Source organism: Mauremys reevesii, linkage group 13 (assembly GCF_016161935.1).
Source record: "Mauremys reevesii isolate NIE-2019 linkage group 13, ASM1616193v1, whole genome shotgun sequence".
In the NCBI taxonomy this organism is placed as follows: Eukaryota; Metazoa; Chordata; order Testudines; family Geoemydidae; genus Mauremys; species Mauremys reevesii.
This window is the reverse complement of record NC_052635.1, coordinates 31,115,276-31,128,122: the sequence shown is the minus strand read 5'-3', so window position 1 is coordinate 31,128,122 and position 12,847 is coordinate 31,115,276. Positions and strand designations below refer to the sequence as shown.

The following is a 12,847-nucleotide window of genomic DNA, read 5'->3' as shown; positions in this document are numbered from 1 at the left end:
TTACACAAAAGATACCATACCTGGCTCTTAGTAACCCCTGTTAGGAGGTACATATGGGAGTCTGGCTGGTTTCTGTGTTTTTTGCTGTGTTTCTAGAGATTTCTGGGTCTGCTCCTAAATGGAGCTGGCCCTTTCTATTTATATACGCACAGGATGGGAAGGCTCAAGTTGCAGAGCGGATTAATCATTGTCTCTGGAGACCTCAGTCTCAATCACTCTGATTCACAAATGGATTGTGTGTGCCCTCTGCTTAGGTCGGATAATATATCACACCTTCCATAAGTAGCTGCGGTCAATTAGTACAGAGGCAGGATGATCCACAGATCATTGATGGGCTCAAAGGCCTGTGCTGAGATACACTATGTGACACTCAAATTTCACTTCATGAACCAGGGTCCATTCTTCAGGAGACACCACCCTCTTCCCTTTCCACACTGGGCATAAGGTGTAAGATTAAAAAAAACCTCTCGTAGTTTTAAAGAGCTTACTCGCCAGCTTACTGGCAACAGCCAAAATAATATCTCTAATTCTTACAGTCTCAAAGTTTCATGCACAGATACCATGATGAGAGACATCTTAGAAGTACTTAGTGTGATGGACAAACAGATTAAATAGACACACAAGTAAAACAAACTAATGAAAACGTAGTGCTTGCTGTTAGAAAAAGTCATCTGAGTGAGGATTGATTTAAAATAGTGCATAACTAAAAAGCATCAATTTGGGGGCCAAATTCAGCCTTGGTAAAGCTCCGCTGCAAAGACAACATGGGCTAGTGGACAGGAAACTGGACCCTGAATGGGGCAACTGGGAGTCTGTTCCCACCCCTGCTACTGACTTGCTGCATGACCCTGGGTGAATCACTTATCCTCAGTTAAACGGTGATGCTTTCTTTGTAAAGCACTTTCAGATCTATGGAGGAACTGTACTATATAAGCCCTGTTATTGTTATTTTGGGGGTCAATGAAGTTACACTAGGGCTGAGTTTTGCCCAAACTTCCAAGTCTCTGAGGACTGCAGCTCAGAATCAGTAGGAAGCATGAAGAATTCCATATACATTTGCTATCTATTGTCTGCACTTGACAATACACAGAACTAGCAGCAAAATCATGGTTACTCCCTCAGCTCCAGCTCTAGAGAAATCCTCCTCTAAGCTTCAATCCCCTCTCAGCTTGATTATTGCTGCTGATTCCCTCTTTGATGGCTTCCACATGGCCCAGGTGCTCAGACTCCAGAATATGCACAGCCCTGCTGCTGCTGCTGCTCACCATCTGGTACACACAAAGAAGCATGGCTATATCGCTCCTCTCCTTGGTTCCCTATTCACTTCAGGGTCCAAAAAAATTGCCCTCCCTGTTTTTAAAACTCTGCACAGACTCACCTTGGCCAACCCCATGGACCGTCTCTCTTTTCTTTTCCAGCCTCCTCCTCCTCCTCTCACTCCTCTAAGTGCACAGTTTCACCACTGTTGGTGCAAGAACCTTCATGAACTCCAATCAGCTGCAACAGCCTTTCTGTACCTCTTCACCCCACTGAGTCTTCAGCTCATTTCACAGCTCACCTGAAACTCACCTCATCATTTCTTTTCACCTCTCCACTGGTCTCATGACAACTGGATTTAATTATTTCCCCATGAGATGAATTTACACCAGTGCTTTCTCCCAGCTCCCCAGAAACAGTCATGCACTATTTAATACTGTTTTCAGGCCACAGCTTGAACAAAAGACATTTTAAAAAGTTATACAATCATTGTATTGCAAAACAGGGGTTGAAGACCAGATTTTTACATTAGCAGCTTCTTTTGTGTGGTTTAGTATGATCAAACAAACACCCAGAGCCCCTCCAGACACCCCCATCTCTTCCTTGCACAAAAAAATGATGGGGTTTTGAAATAATGTCAGAGACTAAAGCTCAAGCAATCGTTCACTCAATGCTGTAACATGCTTAGCTCATTCACACACACAGGGCATTCCCGATCCTAGATCACCTTCCCCTTTACCTATAAAGCACTATTCTCTTAAAGGATAGTCTCACTCACCAGTCTCACTCTTTGTCAACAGAACTATATCATGATGCTTTGAGTTAACCACATTTAAAAAAACCCAAACATTCATGTTCTTATATGTGTTACGGATACATTAGGTGGCATGGTCCCTAATGTGTCTGGGTTCTGCTTTAAAGTTGAACCAGACTCAATGAGTGCAAGTGACACTACTTCAGGGGAAATTCTGTGGCACTGTGCACATGCAGAATTCATGTCCCCTGCAGGTCTTTCCCCCCCGCACAGAAAATGGATTCTGCTGGGGAGACACTGCAATTACACCTTTCGTTCACCAAGGGCTGCTGTGGCACCAGAAGAGAGGGCAATTGACTCAGGTCCAGAGCAGCCAGCCACGGAGAGGGAGGGGTCAGAGGCTGCATCCCTCAAAGTGCCCTGCCCATGGGAGGAGGCACAGATATGGGGGAAACAGACAGAATGGGACACACAGGGCTCCTGGGGAGTCACATAGACTGGGGTTCAGAAGGGCTACTGGGGGGAGACTGGTGTGGGGACACAGGAGCTAATGGGGTGACAGCATTGACCCCAGGGCTGAATAGGAGTGGGGGTGCAGGACCACATGGGGACAGGGGGGAGGGAGGTGCAGGGACACATGGGAATAGGGGGAGGAAGGGTAGCTGAGTGGGGAGGCAGGGACACACAGGGATGAGGGGAGTGCAGGGACACACAGGGATGGAAGCAGATGTGCCTGACTGAATGGGAGACACTAGGGGGTCAGCCAGGGTCTGCATGGGAGAGGCTCCCCACCAACTCCCTAATAATCCCTTTGCCCTTCCCCACGAACCCCCCTCCTCCCCTGTTTCACACTTTCCACACCCAGCAACCCTCCAGGTTCATTCCCAGGCTCCTTCCCAGCAATTACTTGATGCTCCCTCAGCTCCTCCATTACCTCTGACCCCCACCCCCAAGCCTTTGCACTGCTTTTGAGGGGAAGTCCATTTCTCTATTGTAGTGTACATGAATTATTACTCAAAGTTCTGTCTTAAATAGATCCCTTGCTAGGCATATTATCAAAAAACATTTCCTGAATCTTTTCTGTGGTCTGTACTGTTACAGACATACTTGCTGACAGGTATTTTGAAATAAATGACCAAAATAATTGAAACTGGCAAGACTACATTGTGTTATTTTGACAAATAAAATATGCAGAATTTTAAAATATTGTGCAGAGAATTAATGTTTTGGCTCAGAACTCCCCCAGGAGTAAAAGTGAGCACTACCGCCCATAGAGGGATTTTTTACGTGCAAGAGTAGGGAAGTGTTCACCCTGGGGCAGTTAAACTCCAAGTTTTGTGCCAATATTTGGCCTGCCCAGATGCCCTTCTTTTGTAGTGCTAATTGTGAGCTGTTGAATATCTGCAGCATCACACCCCAAAGATAGCTGCATTTTACTGGTGGATGAAGCAATCACTGCATATGGTTTAAGGCAGTCTGACATCCTTCAGAATAAAAGGTGTTATATAAATGAAAGACAGTAACTGGACAACAGCTGTATTAGAGTGTCATTGCATTAAACATATACATACCTTACAAATGACCTAAAGAGCCTCATGTCAGTAGTTCAATTCATTACAAACACAGTTTAGTCCCTGCTTTCTATTATCACTGTATAGTAAACTGCACTGGATTATTTAACAAATCACATAGCCTGAAGATAGAAGAAGGATGAAGTTTAAAGAACTGGGCAAATGAAATTGGTCACCTCTAATCTGCAGCTTTAACTGCAACTTCATGTGCCATAAGTGTACAAACTTCAGCACTTAGTCATCTGCTTAAGTAACTTGCTGAATAAGGGCACATTAACAAAGCCCTGGAAAGCCAACACAGTAGCTTGAATTCTCCTATTATTCTAAGGGGTTCTCACAGCATTTTTTTCCCCTCACCAAACAAAACTCTTGCTGGTGGCCACTGACAATTTTCCCTAAAATGCTTAATTAACCTTAGGAAAAACAAAGAAATATGCACATATATGTGTCCAAATCATTGTAATTTATGTATGTTGGGTTTTTTTGCAGATTCAATAAAAAAAATAATGTACAGTTCTCTATTCTTTACTGGACCGAATAGAATAGAAACTTGAATACGGTGCTTTGCATGTTTTGCCCTTTTTTTTTTTAAACTTGCTAGCTAGTAAGTCTGCTACTGTGAAAAGCAGTATTTGTAACTATCATTTTCACAGCAGACTTACTTAGCCCCAGCAAGCTGGGTGACAAATTGAGCCCTGGATGGGGAGGTGGGTAGGGAGACGGGGAGACCAGGAGTGATGTGGGGGCTTGAAGGGACAGCAGGAGTCAGGGCAATGGAGGGCAGGGATGAGCCTGGAACCTAGGGTCCCACTGCATGGCTGGAGACTGGAAGAGGCAGAAGGGGCTGGGCTGATGTGTGGGGGATGAGCCCGGGACTGGATCTCCAGGGCCAGAACCTGAAGCCCTGTGGTAGGGGGCCGGAGCATTATGCTGCACGGCCAGAGACTGCCACCCACCACGCCAGGGCTGAAGCCCAAGCAGCACTACCCTTGGGAAGATGGAGAACTCTCACTGGTCATCTGATCGTACAGTGGTTGTGGCTTCAGAAGGGGGCATGGACCAGCACCTGCTGGCGACACTGGGGAGGGATTCCTGCTTTGCCCCTCCCCCAATCAGCACCCACGAGGCTGTGACCGCAAGAAAAGCCCTTTGTGGCCGCAGTTGAGAAATGCTGTAAATGTGATATGCTTTTTTATTATGAAGAGATACATTTCTCAAATTATTTTTCTTCATAAATAATTGGCAGTGTGGGTCCTGAATAATAATAATAATAAAGTGCAATCCTCAGGAATACATCTGCGAGTACTCCCCTCCCCCACAAATCACCCTCTTGATTAGCCATACGAAACATGGCAACACGCACTGTTACACTATTGAAGAGTTGCAGAATTACTTGCACAGGATTCCTGTGATGTTGCATTACGATTGTTCATCAGTTTCAGATGCTTCCCACCTCGTCTAATTAATTTTTTTCTTTACCATTCAGAGCATTTGCAAAATGTCTGACGAACACTTGTATACTGAATGCCTCTGTGCGTGACCACGGGCTGAGATTTTCAAAGTGGTATAGGAGATTTATACTAGTGGAAGATAGGTGACTAAATTCTCTAGACAGCTTTGATAAACATTCGGGTTGAGTTTTAGTCATACACATGTTCAGTGCATTCATGCAATTTGGTATTTAATAAATAGACACAGAGCATTAAAATGCTGTAGATGATCTAGTGATGTATAAGGCGAAAACATTCACAACTCTTTGCCCAATGAGAATTAATTCTTATCACTTTATAGTTTGCTGTAGTCATGGGCCCATAATTCTTCAGAGATCCCATAATATAATCTAGTCTTTCACTAGCCTCACACTATTGAAAATAAAGTTTGGAGAAAACATCCATAATCAAGACATTTGAGGAAGTTTTTCACATAGAAAAGCATAGTCATCCAGAAGCGTTACAATTATTTGAGGTCTGTCTCACTTTTCTGGTGTACTGAAAAGGGAATGTGGGTAGATTATTGAGTGTTGCAATTTTCCAAGGGGCAGCCAGACTACAGAAATTAGGGCCTAAATGCAAGTAGATTAAAAAGATGTCACACACAAAGCTCGCTCACAAACAGAAATATATAAAAATATATGGTAGAGGTAGAATATTCTAGTAAAGTGCCTTGATTTATCCTCCCCAGCTTTTGCTATTGGTGATCTGACTTGAACTCCCTCTCTCCTGGGATGATTTACAGTCTCTGGATTTACAGGTCAAATATCATGTTGCTCACTGACCTGATCTCAACTGGCCCCTCCAGTGTCACCCTTACCTCCATCTGCGTAAGTCTCAGTGCCATAACCGTCCTGCAGCCCATTATTCCAGGTGCCTTCGTACTTTGCTCCACTGCTCATGCTCTGCCTTGTCCCATAGCGTCCCTTAAAGCCATGGGTCCATTCGCCTTTGTAAAGCCACCGTCCTTTAGTCTCGATCCCCAAACCGTGCCTCTTGCCTTGAGACCAGTAGCCTTCATAGGTGTTGCCACTGGGCCACGTGTATATGCCCACCACTTCAAAACCATAGTTCCACGAACCTGAGTACTCTCCTTGGCCCTTGGGACCAGTGCAGATGCCATGGCCATGGGCTTTCCCCCCTTCCCAGCCCCCACAATACGCTCCTCCGTCGTCAAAATCAAACCTTCCTCCACTCATGGTGCCATCGAAGCTCAGCAAGCCGGGATCTCCACTTTGCTCCTTCCTTCCTTCCTCTTTCTTTCCCTCTTTCCTTCCTACTTAGCTGGACGGTTTTTCATAAGCAAAAGTTTGGGGTGTTTAAAATGTTGCCACATTTCCAGATTAAACATGCTCAAAGCAAGGTGCTGCACCAAGGGGAGGATTACCTTGTGCTGTCCAGCCAGAGGATAGAGGGGAGGGAGGGATTTGGGAAGGGATCCTGTCTTGGAGAAGGATCGGCTGAGGACACTGCAAACACTGAACGCCCCAGGCACCTGTCTGCAACCCAGCACCCACCTGTCACCTAGGGGACCGGACAATCAAGCATAGACCATGCTGTGGGACTGGGGCAGATTGGGCGAGGAGGGATAAGATCTGACTTGTATCTCTGCAGGCTTCGCATTGCCCTGACAGTGCATTGGGGAAGCCTCCGGCCCCTTTACGAGGCTCTCCAGGAAAGGGCAGGGGGGCCCCGTGCTTCTCTGGGGGGCTCCCCCTTTCCTGATCATACCCGCCCAGGCTGCTATGCCCCACGGCTCCTGCTGCTGCTCCGGCTGCCTGCAGAGTCCCTCCCTCCTCAGAGTCCCATTGTGTGTGTGTCTCTCTCTCTCCTTCGCAGCCCCTTCCCTCTCTCCTCCTCCTCCTCCTGCGGTAGAAAGGTCAACACTGCCCTAACAAGGCCATCGGATCCCAGGAGCTGCTCCCAAAATAAACCCCCACAGGCCCAGCCCTTGCTCCAGGGGCCTTTTATGAAGGAGGAAAGAGACATCCCCCCTTCCCCGGGCAGGAATCCAGAAAAAGAAGAGGGGAGGGGAGAAGCTGGGAAAGTAAGTAAGTGCCTGCTTAAAAATAGACCCTGGGAAGTAGCTAGGGGAGGTGCGTGTGAGAGGGGGGAGAGCTTCTGCTAGTTACTCCGGCATTTTTCCTCCACTGCACAGAGATCTGCTCAGGGCTGGGGCATGTTTCCTGATTTAGGGCAGGGGGGAACCAGAGGATGTAGGGGGCAGGAAGTGGGCAGATGACTGGGGGTTTGCTCTCAGAACACAGTCATTCCACAACAGTGGCTAGGACTGGGGACAGGGGGAAGAGCAAAGGGCCACCATGTCTCCCAAAAAGTCAGTTCTGAGTTCCCAGCTGCTGCTGTCCTGCTTCCATCCTTATGGGGAGCAGAAACACCACAGCCAAGGCAAAAAGCTCATATAAAGCTAGTGTTTGAGGCAATGCTGTCCCCGCACCATGCGTCTGCAAACTGCTCCCACGCCTTCCCTGCTCACTGAAGCAAAGGGATAACAGCTTTCTAAAGATCCACTCCCCTCCACTACCTCTTTCCCAGCACAGTTGGAGAGCAAGAACTAGACTCAGACCAATCCCACAATTCCCAGGATAGGAGGCAGCCTTACTGGACCTCTGGCTGCCTCTCTTGCTAAGCTGGACACAATAGGACCTTTACCAACTGCAGGGAAGTGGCTCAGGTCTCTAATCTGTCAATTTCACCCATCCGCTCAGTCTTTGCTCCCCTGTAACACCATTCCTTCAAAGTTTCTGACATAATTATGTAAATGGGGCAGAGGCCACATTGAACGGGCACTTTAGTGTTCATCTCATTCCCCAATATTTTTGTCCCCTGAAGTATGCTGCATGAAGCACTAACATTTTAAATTAAAGCCCATTTATTCACTCACAGGCAGTATTGGGGGGAAGGGGGGTGAGAAGAAGACAAGAATATACACATTAAAGTGAAACCCTAAGAAAGGTTTGGAGTTACAAACATTTGAAATTATGCTCATCTCCATCACTCATGCCAAGGGGTGGCAGTTGCCCTGCTGACAAGCCAGGGTCTTGTCACCAATAGTGCAGGTGTAATTGAGCACTGCACTTTCCCATTTTCATGCTGTGATGCATAGTACTAGCCAGGGTTATCTTAAGCCTGGTCTGCATTGAAAAAAAATCTAGTTTATTCAAGCCACTAGTGTAGATGTGTTTAAACCAGTTTTGCTTGCATCTGTAATTTACATAATTAAACTAAACAGATTTAAGCAAGGTTTAAAGCAGTTGAGGTGGATCTAGACTGGGAGGGTTTGCACATTTTTACATCAATTTTAAATCTCTTTAGCTCGCCAGTGCATGTTTTCAAGTATAGACAAGCCCTCAATGAACAAGCAACTGTAAATGCATGCGAAGCATCTGCTGAAATCTACTTCCCAGGTCAGCTGAGACCAAGTTTGCACAGAAGATGCATTCATCTCCAAAGAGAGGTTGCTGGCTGCCCCAATGTTCCCTACCTACTTCAGATGGGCCACAGGACCTACTTTAAAAAATAAAGTAATAAATCACGTCTAGAGGTGTTTCACCTTAGGGTCAGCTTTTATTTTATTTTATTTATTTATTTTTGGTCAATCAACATGTTTGCTACTCCAAAAGATTTACAAGCAGTGGCTCTGTCTAGTAGGTGGTGTGAGCTCTGCTTATTTTCATTGTGCTTGGAAAAGATAGAACTAAACTACAGAGCCAGATACAGCTGCTATGTATTAGCACATAACTCCCATCTTCAAATACAAGACTGGTGAGTACTCAGGAAAGAGAGGGGGAAAGCTACCGCAGCATGTCACACTGATCCAAATCCTTCCCTCTGTCAACCTGTCCCATACTCCAAGGAGACGCTTAGCAAGGCTATAAAAGGATGATGTGCTATTTAGTGACCACCACATTATTAGGAGCAGGAAACAATGGCAGCTATGGAGCTAACTTGTGTTACTGCTGGCACATCATGCACCCCTACTAAGAGGTAAAGTGTTGAAGTAGGAACTCCAGAGTTCTAAGCCCAGCTCTACCACTGATTTTTTGTATGGGTCCAAGCATGCTGCAACATCTTGTCTCATTTGTAAAATGAAGACAACCCACTGCATGGTTGTACAGGGCTTTACAACTGATGCTATCTTTATGGGCTTCAGTTTTTAGAACTGAAAAGTACATGTAACAGGGTACCTAACTGCAGCTCCACATGCAAATGCACCTAGCCATTTGCACATGCACACAACAAAGTTAAGCACAACAGTCACTCAGGCTAACCTTGTTCTGGAAGAAAACACACCACCAGCTTTAAAGCAACTTCTGGCCACGGATCTTCCCTTACCCAACCATTCAGGTTCTCAGAGAGGTCATTCAAACAAGAAGGGAGCTAGGGACAAAATTCTATTCTACATAGTTTCTTATACTGCACTTATCACCATAGTATCTAAGCATCATATCTGAGGCACAGAAATGCCAGGTGCAGAACTGTCAACCCCAAGCGTTCAAACATCATGAGTTAGACCTCAAGTTATAAGACTGGCTTAAAAATAAGATTCTAAAATAGTGTTGGGTTCTTTCAGTATCTTCTGGTTTGAGCCTTTAGGGTACAGACAGGTCACATTTTCAACTCACTTTGCTCTGAGGGGTAGATTTTTTTTTTTTTTTAAATGAGAACTGAGATTCTCATGTAACCACTTTACTCCAGGTGCTGGGACTTTAAAAGAAACAATATTGCAAGACTTGTGATAAAACTGAAGAGTTAACAACAGTGAAGTGTCTTCAAGTACATCTCATGCTGTTCTAGAAGAGCAGAGTTTATTATTCCTATCTGGTTTACCCAGGGGCGGCGCTATGTTTTTTGCTGCCCCAAGCACGGCAGGCAGGCGGCTTTCGGTGGCGCAGCTGCACGCAGTTGGCTGGTCCCGTGGATTCGGTGGCATGCCTGTGTGCAGTCCGCCGGTGCCGTGCCATCAGCGTCCCTGCTGCCGAATTGCCGCCGAAGCTGCGGGACCGGCAGACCTCCTGCAGGCGCGCCGCCGAAAGCCGCCTGCCTGCCGCCCTCAAAGCGACTGGCAGGCCGCCCCAGATGCGCTGGAGCCTGGAGCCGCCCCTGGGTTTACCACCACCAATTATGTTAATGCCTTAAAAACAGGCCAACTTCAAGACCATGAAAGTTATTTACATTACAAACTGCAACACTCTTCCACAACAAAACTGTAATCAAAATTATATTCAAATGTGTATTTTAAGCACCACTTGGCTGAAATGATGCACTACTTAAGAAAGTTGTTAAGTATCAGTTAGCCAGTGGGTCTATAGTCATGGACATGGAGTAAAGGTGACATCTAGTGGCCACACATGGTTTACCAACTTGTTTAGATGCTTTTCCTTCCCTAACCATCAACAGTTCATACTCAACTACTGTACAGTTTTCCTTTAGGGTCCCTACAAGATACTGCTTTTTGCTGCAGGATTCACTCTTCATAAAATTCAGAACAAAGTAATTGACTGTACCAACTCCACCACACTGCACTTCATGTACTGTAAAGGAGGGCAATCAAAATATAAATCCTTCCCCCTAAGTTTATGGGACTCCAATGAGAAAACAAAATAGTGGAATGGTAACTGGGCCCTCCTCCCTAGGAAAGGTATTACTCCCATTCCCCAAATGTAATACCTACTGTAGGAATTAGAAGATGAGCAATGCAATGAGCTGGTACTTGCATTATATATAGGAAAAAAACAAAAGAATGAGCCATTGGGGAAGAAAATGAAATTTCAGTTTACAATTCTAGTTCTATTCCTGCAGACCACCACACACAAGGAAATGGAGCTACTTCAGATAACTTAGTAAGATTTGTCACATGTATTTGAATGTGAACACAGGGAAGTTGAAGGGGAAAATGGACCCAGAACAGCCTGCCTATTTAGGACTTCTGACATTAAGAAATGCGAATTAGTTTGGGGTCATCAATTCTGTCTTAATAGTGAGGCCACTTCACTAGGCTAGATTATAACACTGATACACAATGACCATCCTAGGTCATTAAGCCATATCAAGCTGCAGATAATGGAGCAGGGATGACATTCTTAATAACCAGAGGTGCCAATGGAATTTAGCAAGGAAGTGTTTCTCCTAAATTCTTCTTCTCTCACACAAGGCACAGAACTGCAAAAGTATCAGCAAGTGATAACACTGGTTCATGCTCTCCCCACAAGGGGTAATTTCAGTACCTGGCAGTATACTCCCTTGCACCTCTCCACTGCTAAATCTACAACAGGAGACAGCTGGTGCTGCTTTGATGTGATCACGAGCAGCTGCAGCTCAAATCTGCATTTCTGTGCAGGGTGATATGCACTTCAGGCAGTGGAGAACCGTACAGCAGCACTCTGCCTCACAACAAGACACGGATCACACTACCAATATTTATACGTTTTAGTAAATGGATTGCCAGAAGGGAGGGAAAGGAGAACACGTGGATGCAGTAGGAAGGCCCAAGATGTCACGGCTTGGCAACTGACCAAGTGTTAGTTACTTGTGTCAAAAATGTGTCTCAAGGGGTTGGTCTACACTGCCACTTAAATCGATTAAGTTACATCACTCCGGGGTGTGTAAAAAAAATCCCGCCGAGTGACGTAGCTTACATTAACCTAACGTGGTGTCTACACTGCACTACTTTGGTGGGAGATGCTCTCCTGCTGACTTCCCCTTTCCGAGAGGCGGAAGGTAAGTACTGAAATCGATGGGAGAGCGCTCTGCCATTGACTTACTGTGTCTTTACCAGACCTGCTAAATCGATGCCGCTGGATCGATCACAGCAGCGTCTATTTAGCATACCAGTGTAGACAAGCCCTCAGAAATAAGACATTGCAGGGAGGACAAATTTGTTGTATTTTTGTCTAACAATAATCAGGATTACAGTGGGGGAAGGATGTGCAGACAAAAGCACACTGAAGAAGTTAGCAAATGCTATTTTTGGTCTTTTGACGCACTTTTTAAAAAACAAACTGCAAAGGAGTCAATTCACCTCATCAATTGCATTTCCTTTGGCTATTGCATGAGGAACAATTACATTCAAGATACAAAGCCATCTATTTCTGCTGTAGCAGACAAAGGTAGAAGCTCTGATTACCTGAATTATTTCTCTGATTGGGAAGCCTAATGTGATAATACCTCTTGCAATGTTAATACTAGCACCTGATACTCTACTAACTTGGAGAATAGGAAAGCTGTGAAGAAAAGAAAAGAAAAGGTCAGAGAGTATAAAGAGAAAGTTTATCCTGCTAGAAACAAAACTGCTCTTTAATCATAAAAACAAATATTGCATTCACCCCAGAAAAGCAAAAATTCAGGCACCTGGAAATAATTAGAGTAATGGATGTAAAGATGAAGGAAAAAATGGGGCATGACCCCCACTTTTAAAGTGTTCTCATAATTTGGTGCTATACAGCCCCACTTGACAAGTTTCCAAAGCTAACCCTGAATCCATAACTGTCTGCATATGAGTTGCAATCAATCATCAAAAAGGGACCTCAGATGAGCTAAGTACGCAGCATCAGGCTTCCCAAATGAAGAGGTCTGATCTCATACAGTGCTTTCTATGGACCCGTCTGTGCAATAACCCAGAACTGCAGGTTTTTTTTTTTTGTTTTTTTTTTTAATAAATAAGACCTTTAATCAATGCAGAATTTCCCAAATTATCTGTTCCATAAGCAGCTGTGGGAAGAGACCGTTGTTTAACCAAACCAACCACTATTCTAGGG

The 12,847-nt window shown here is 45.1% G+C and overlaps 1 protein-coding gene across 5 annotated transcripts in view; it reads right to left on the bottom strand.

The window, feature by feature from the left end:
* JPH2 (junctophilin 2) overlaps positions 1 to 12,755 on the bottom strand; it is a 68,819-nt gene extending 56,064 nt beyond the window's left edge. For 4 of the 5 annotated variants that reach the window (XM_039498593.1, XM_039498596.1, XM_039498595.1 and 1 more), the window contains exon 1: positions 5,893 to 12,755. In XM_039498593.1, the coding sequence (XP_039354527.1) occupies positions 5,893 to 6,271 (379 nt within the window). In that variant the 5' untranslated portion in view covers positions 6,272 to 12,755. Of the gene's footprint in view, positions 1 to 1,378; positions 1,536 to 5,892 lie in introns of those variants that run through there. The other variant, XM_039498594.1, reaches the window with a different exon arrangement.
* Positions 12,756 to 12,847: the final 92 nt, after the last annotated feature.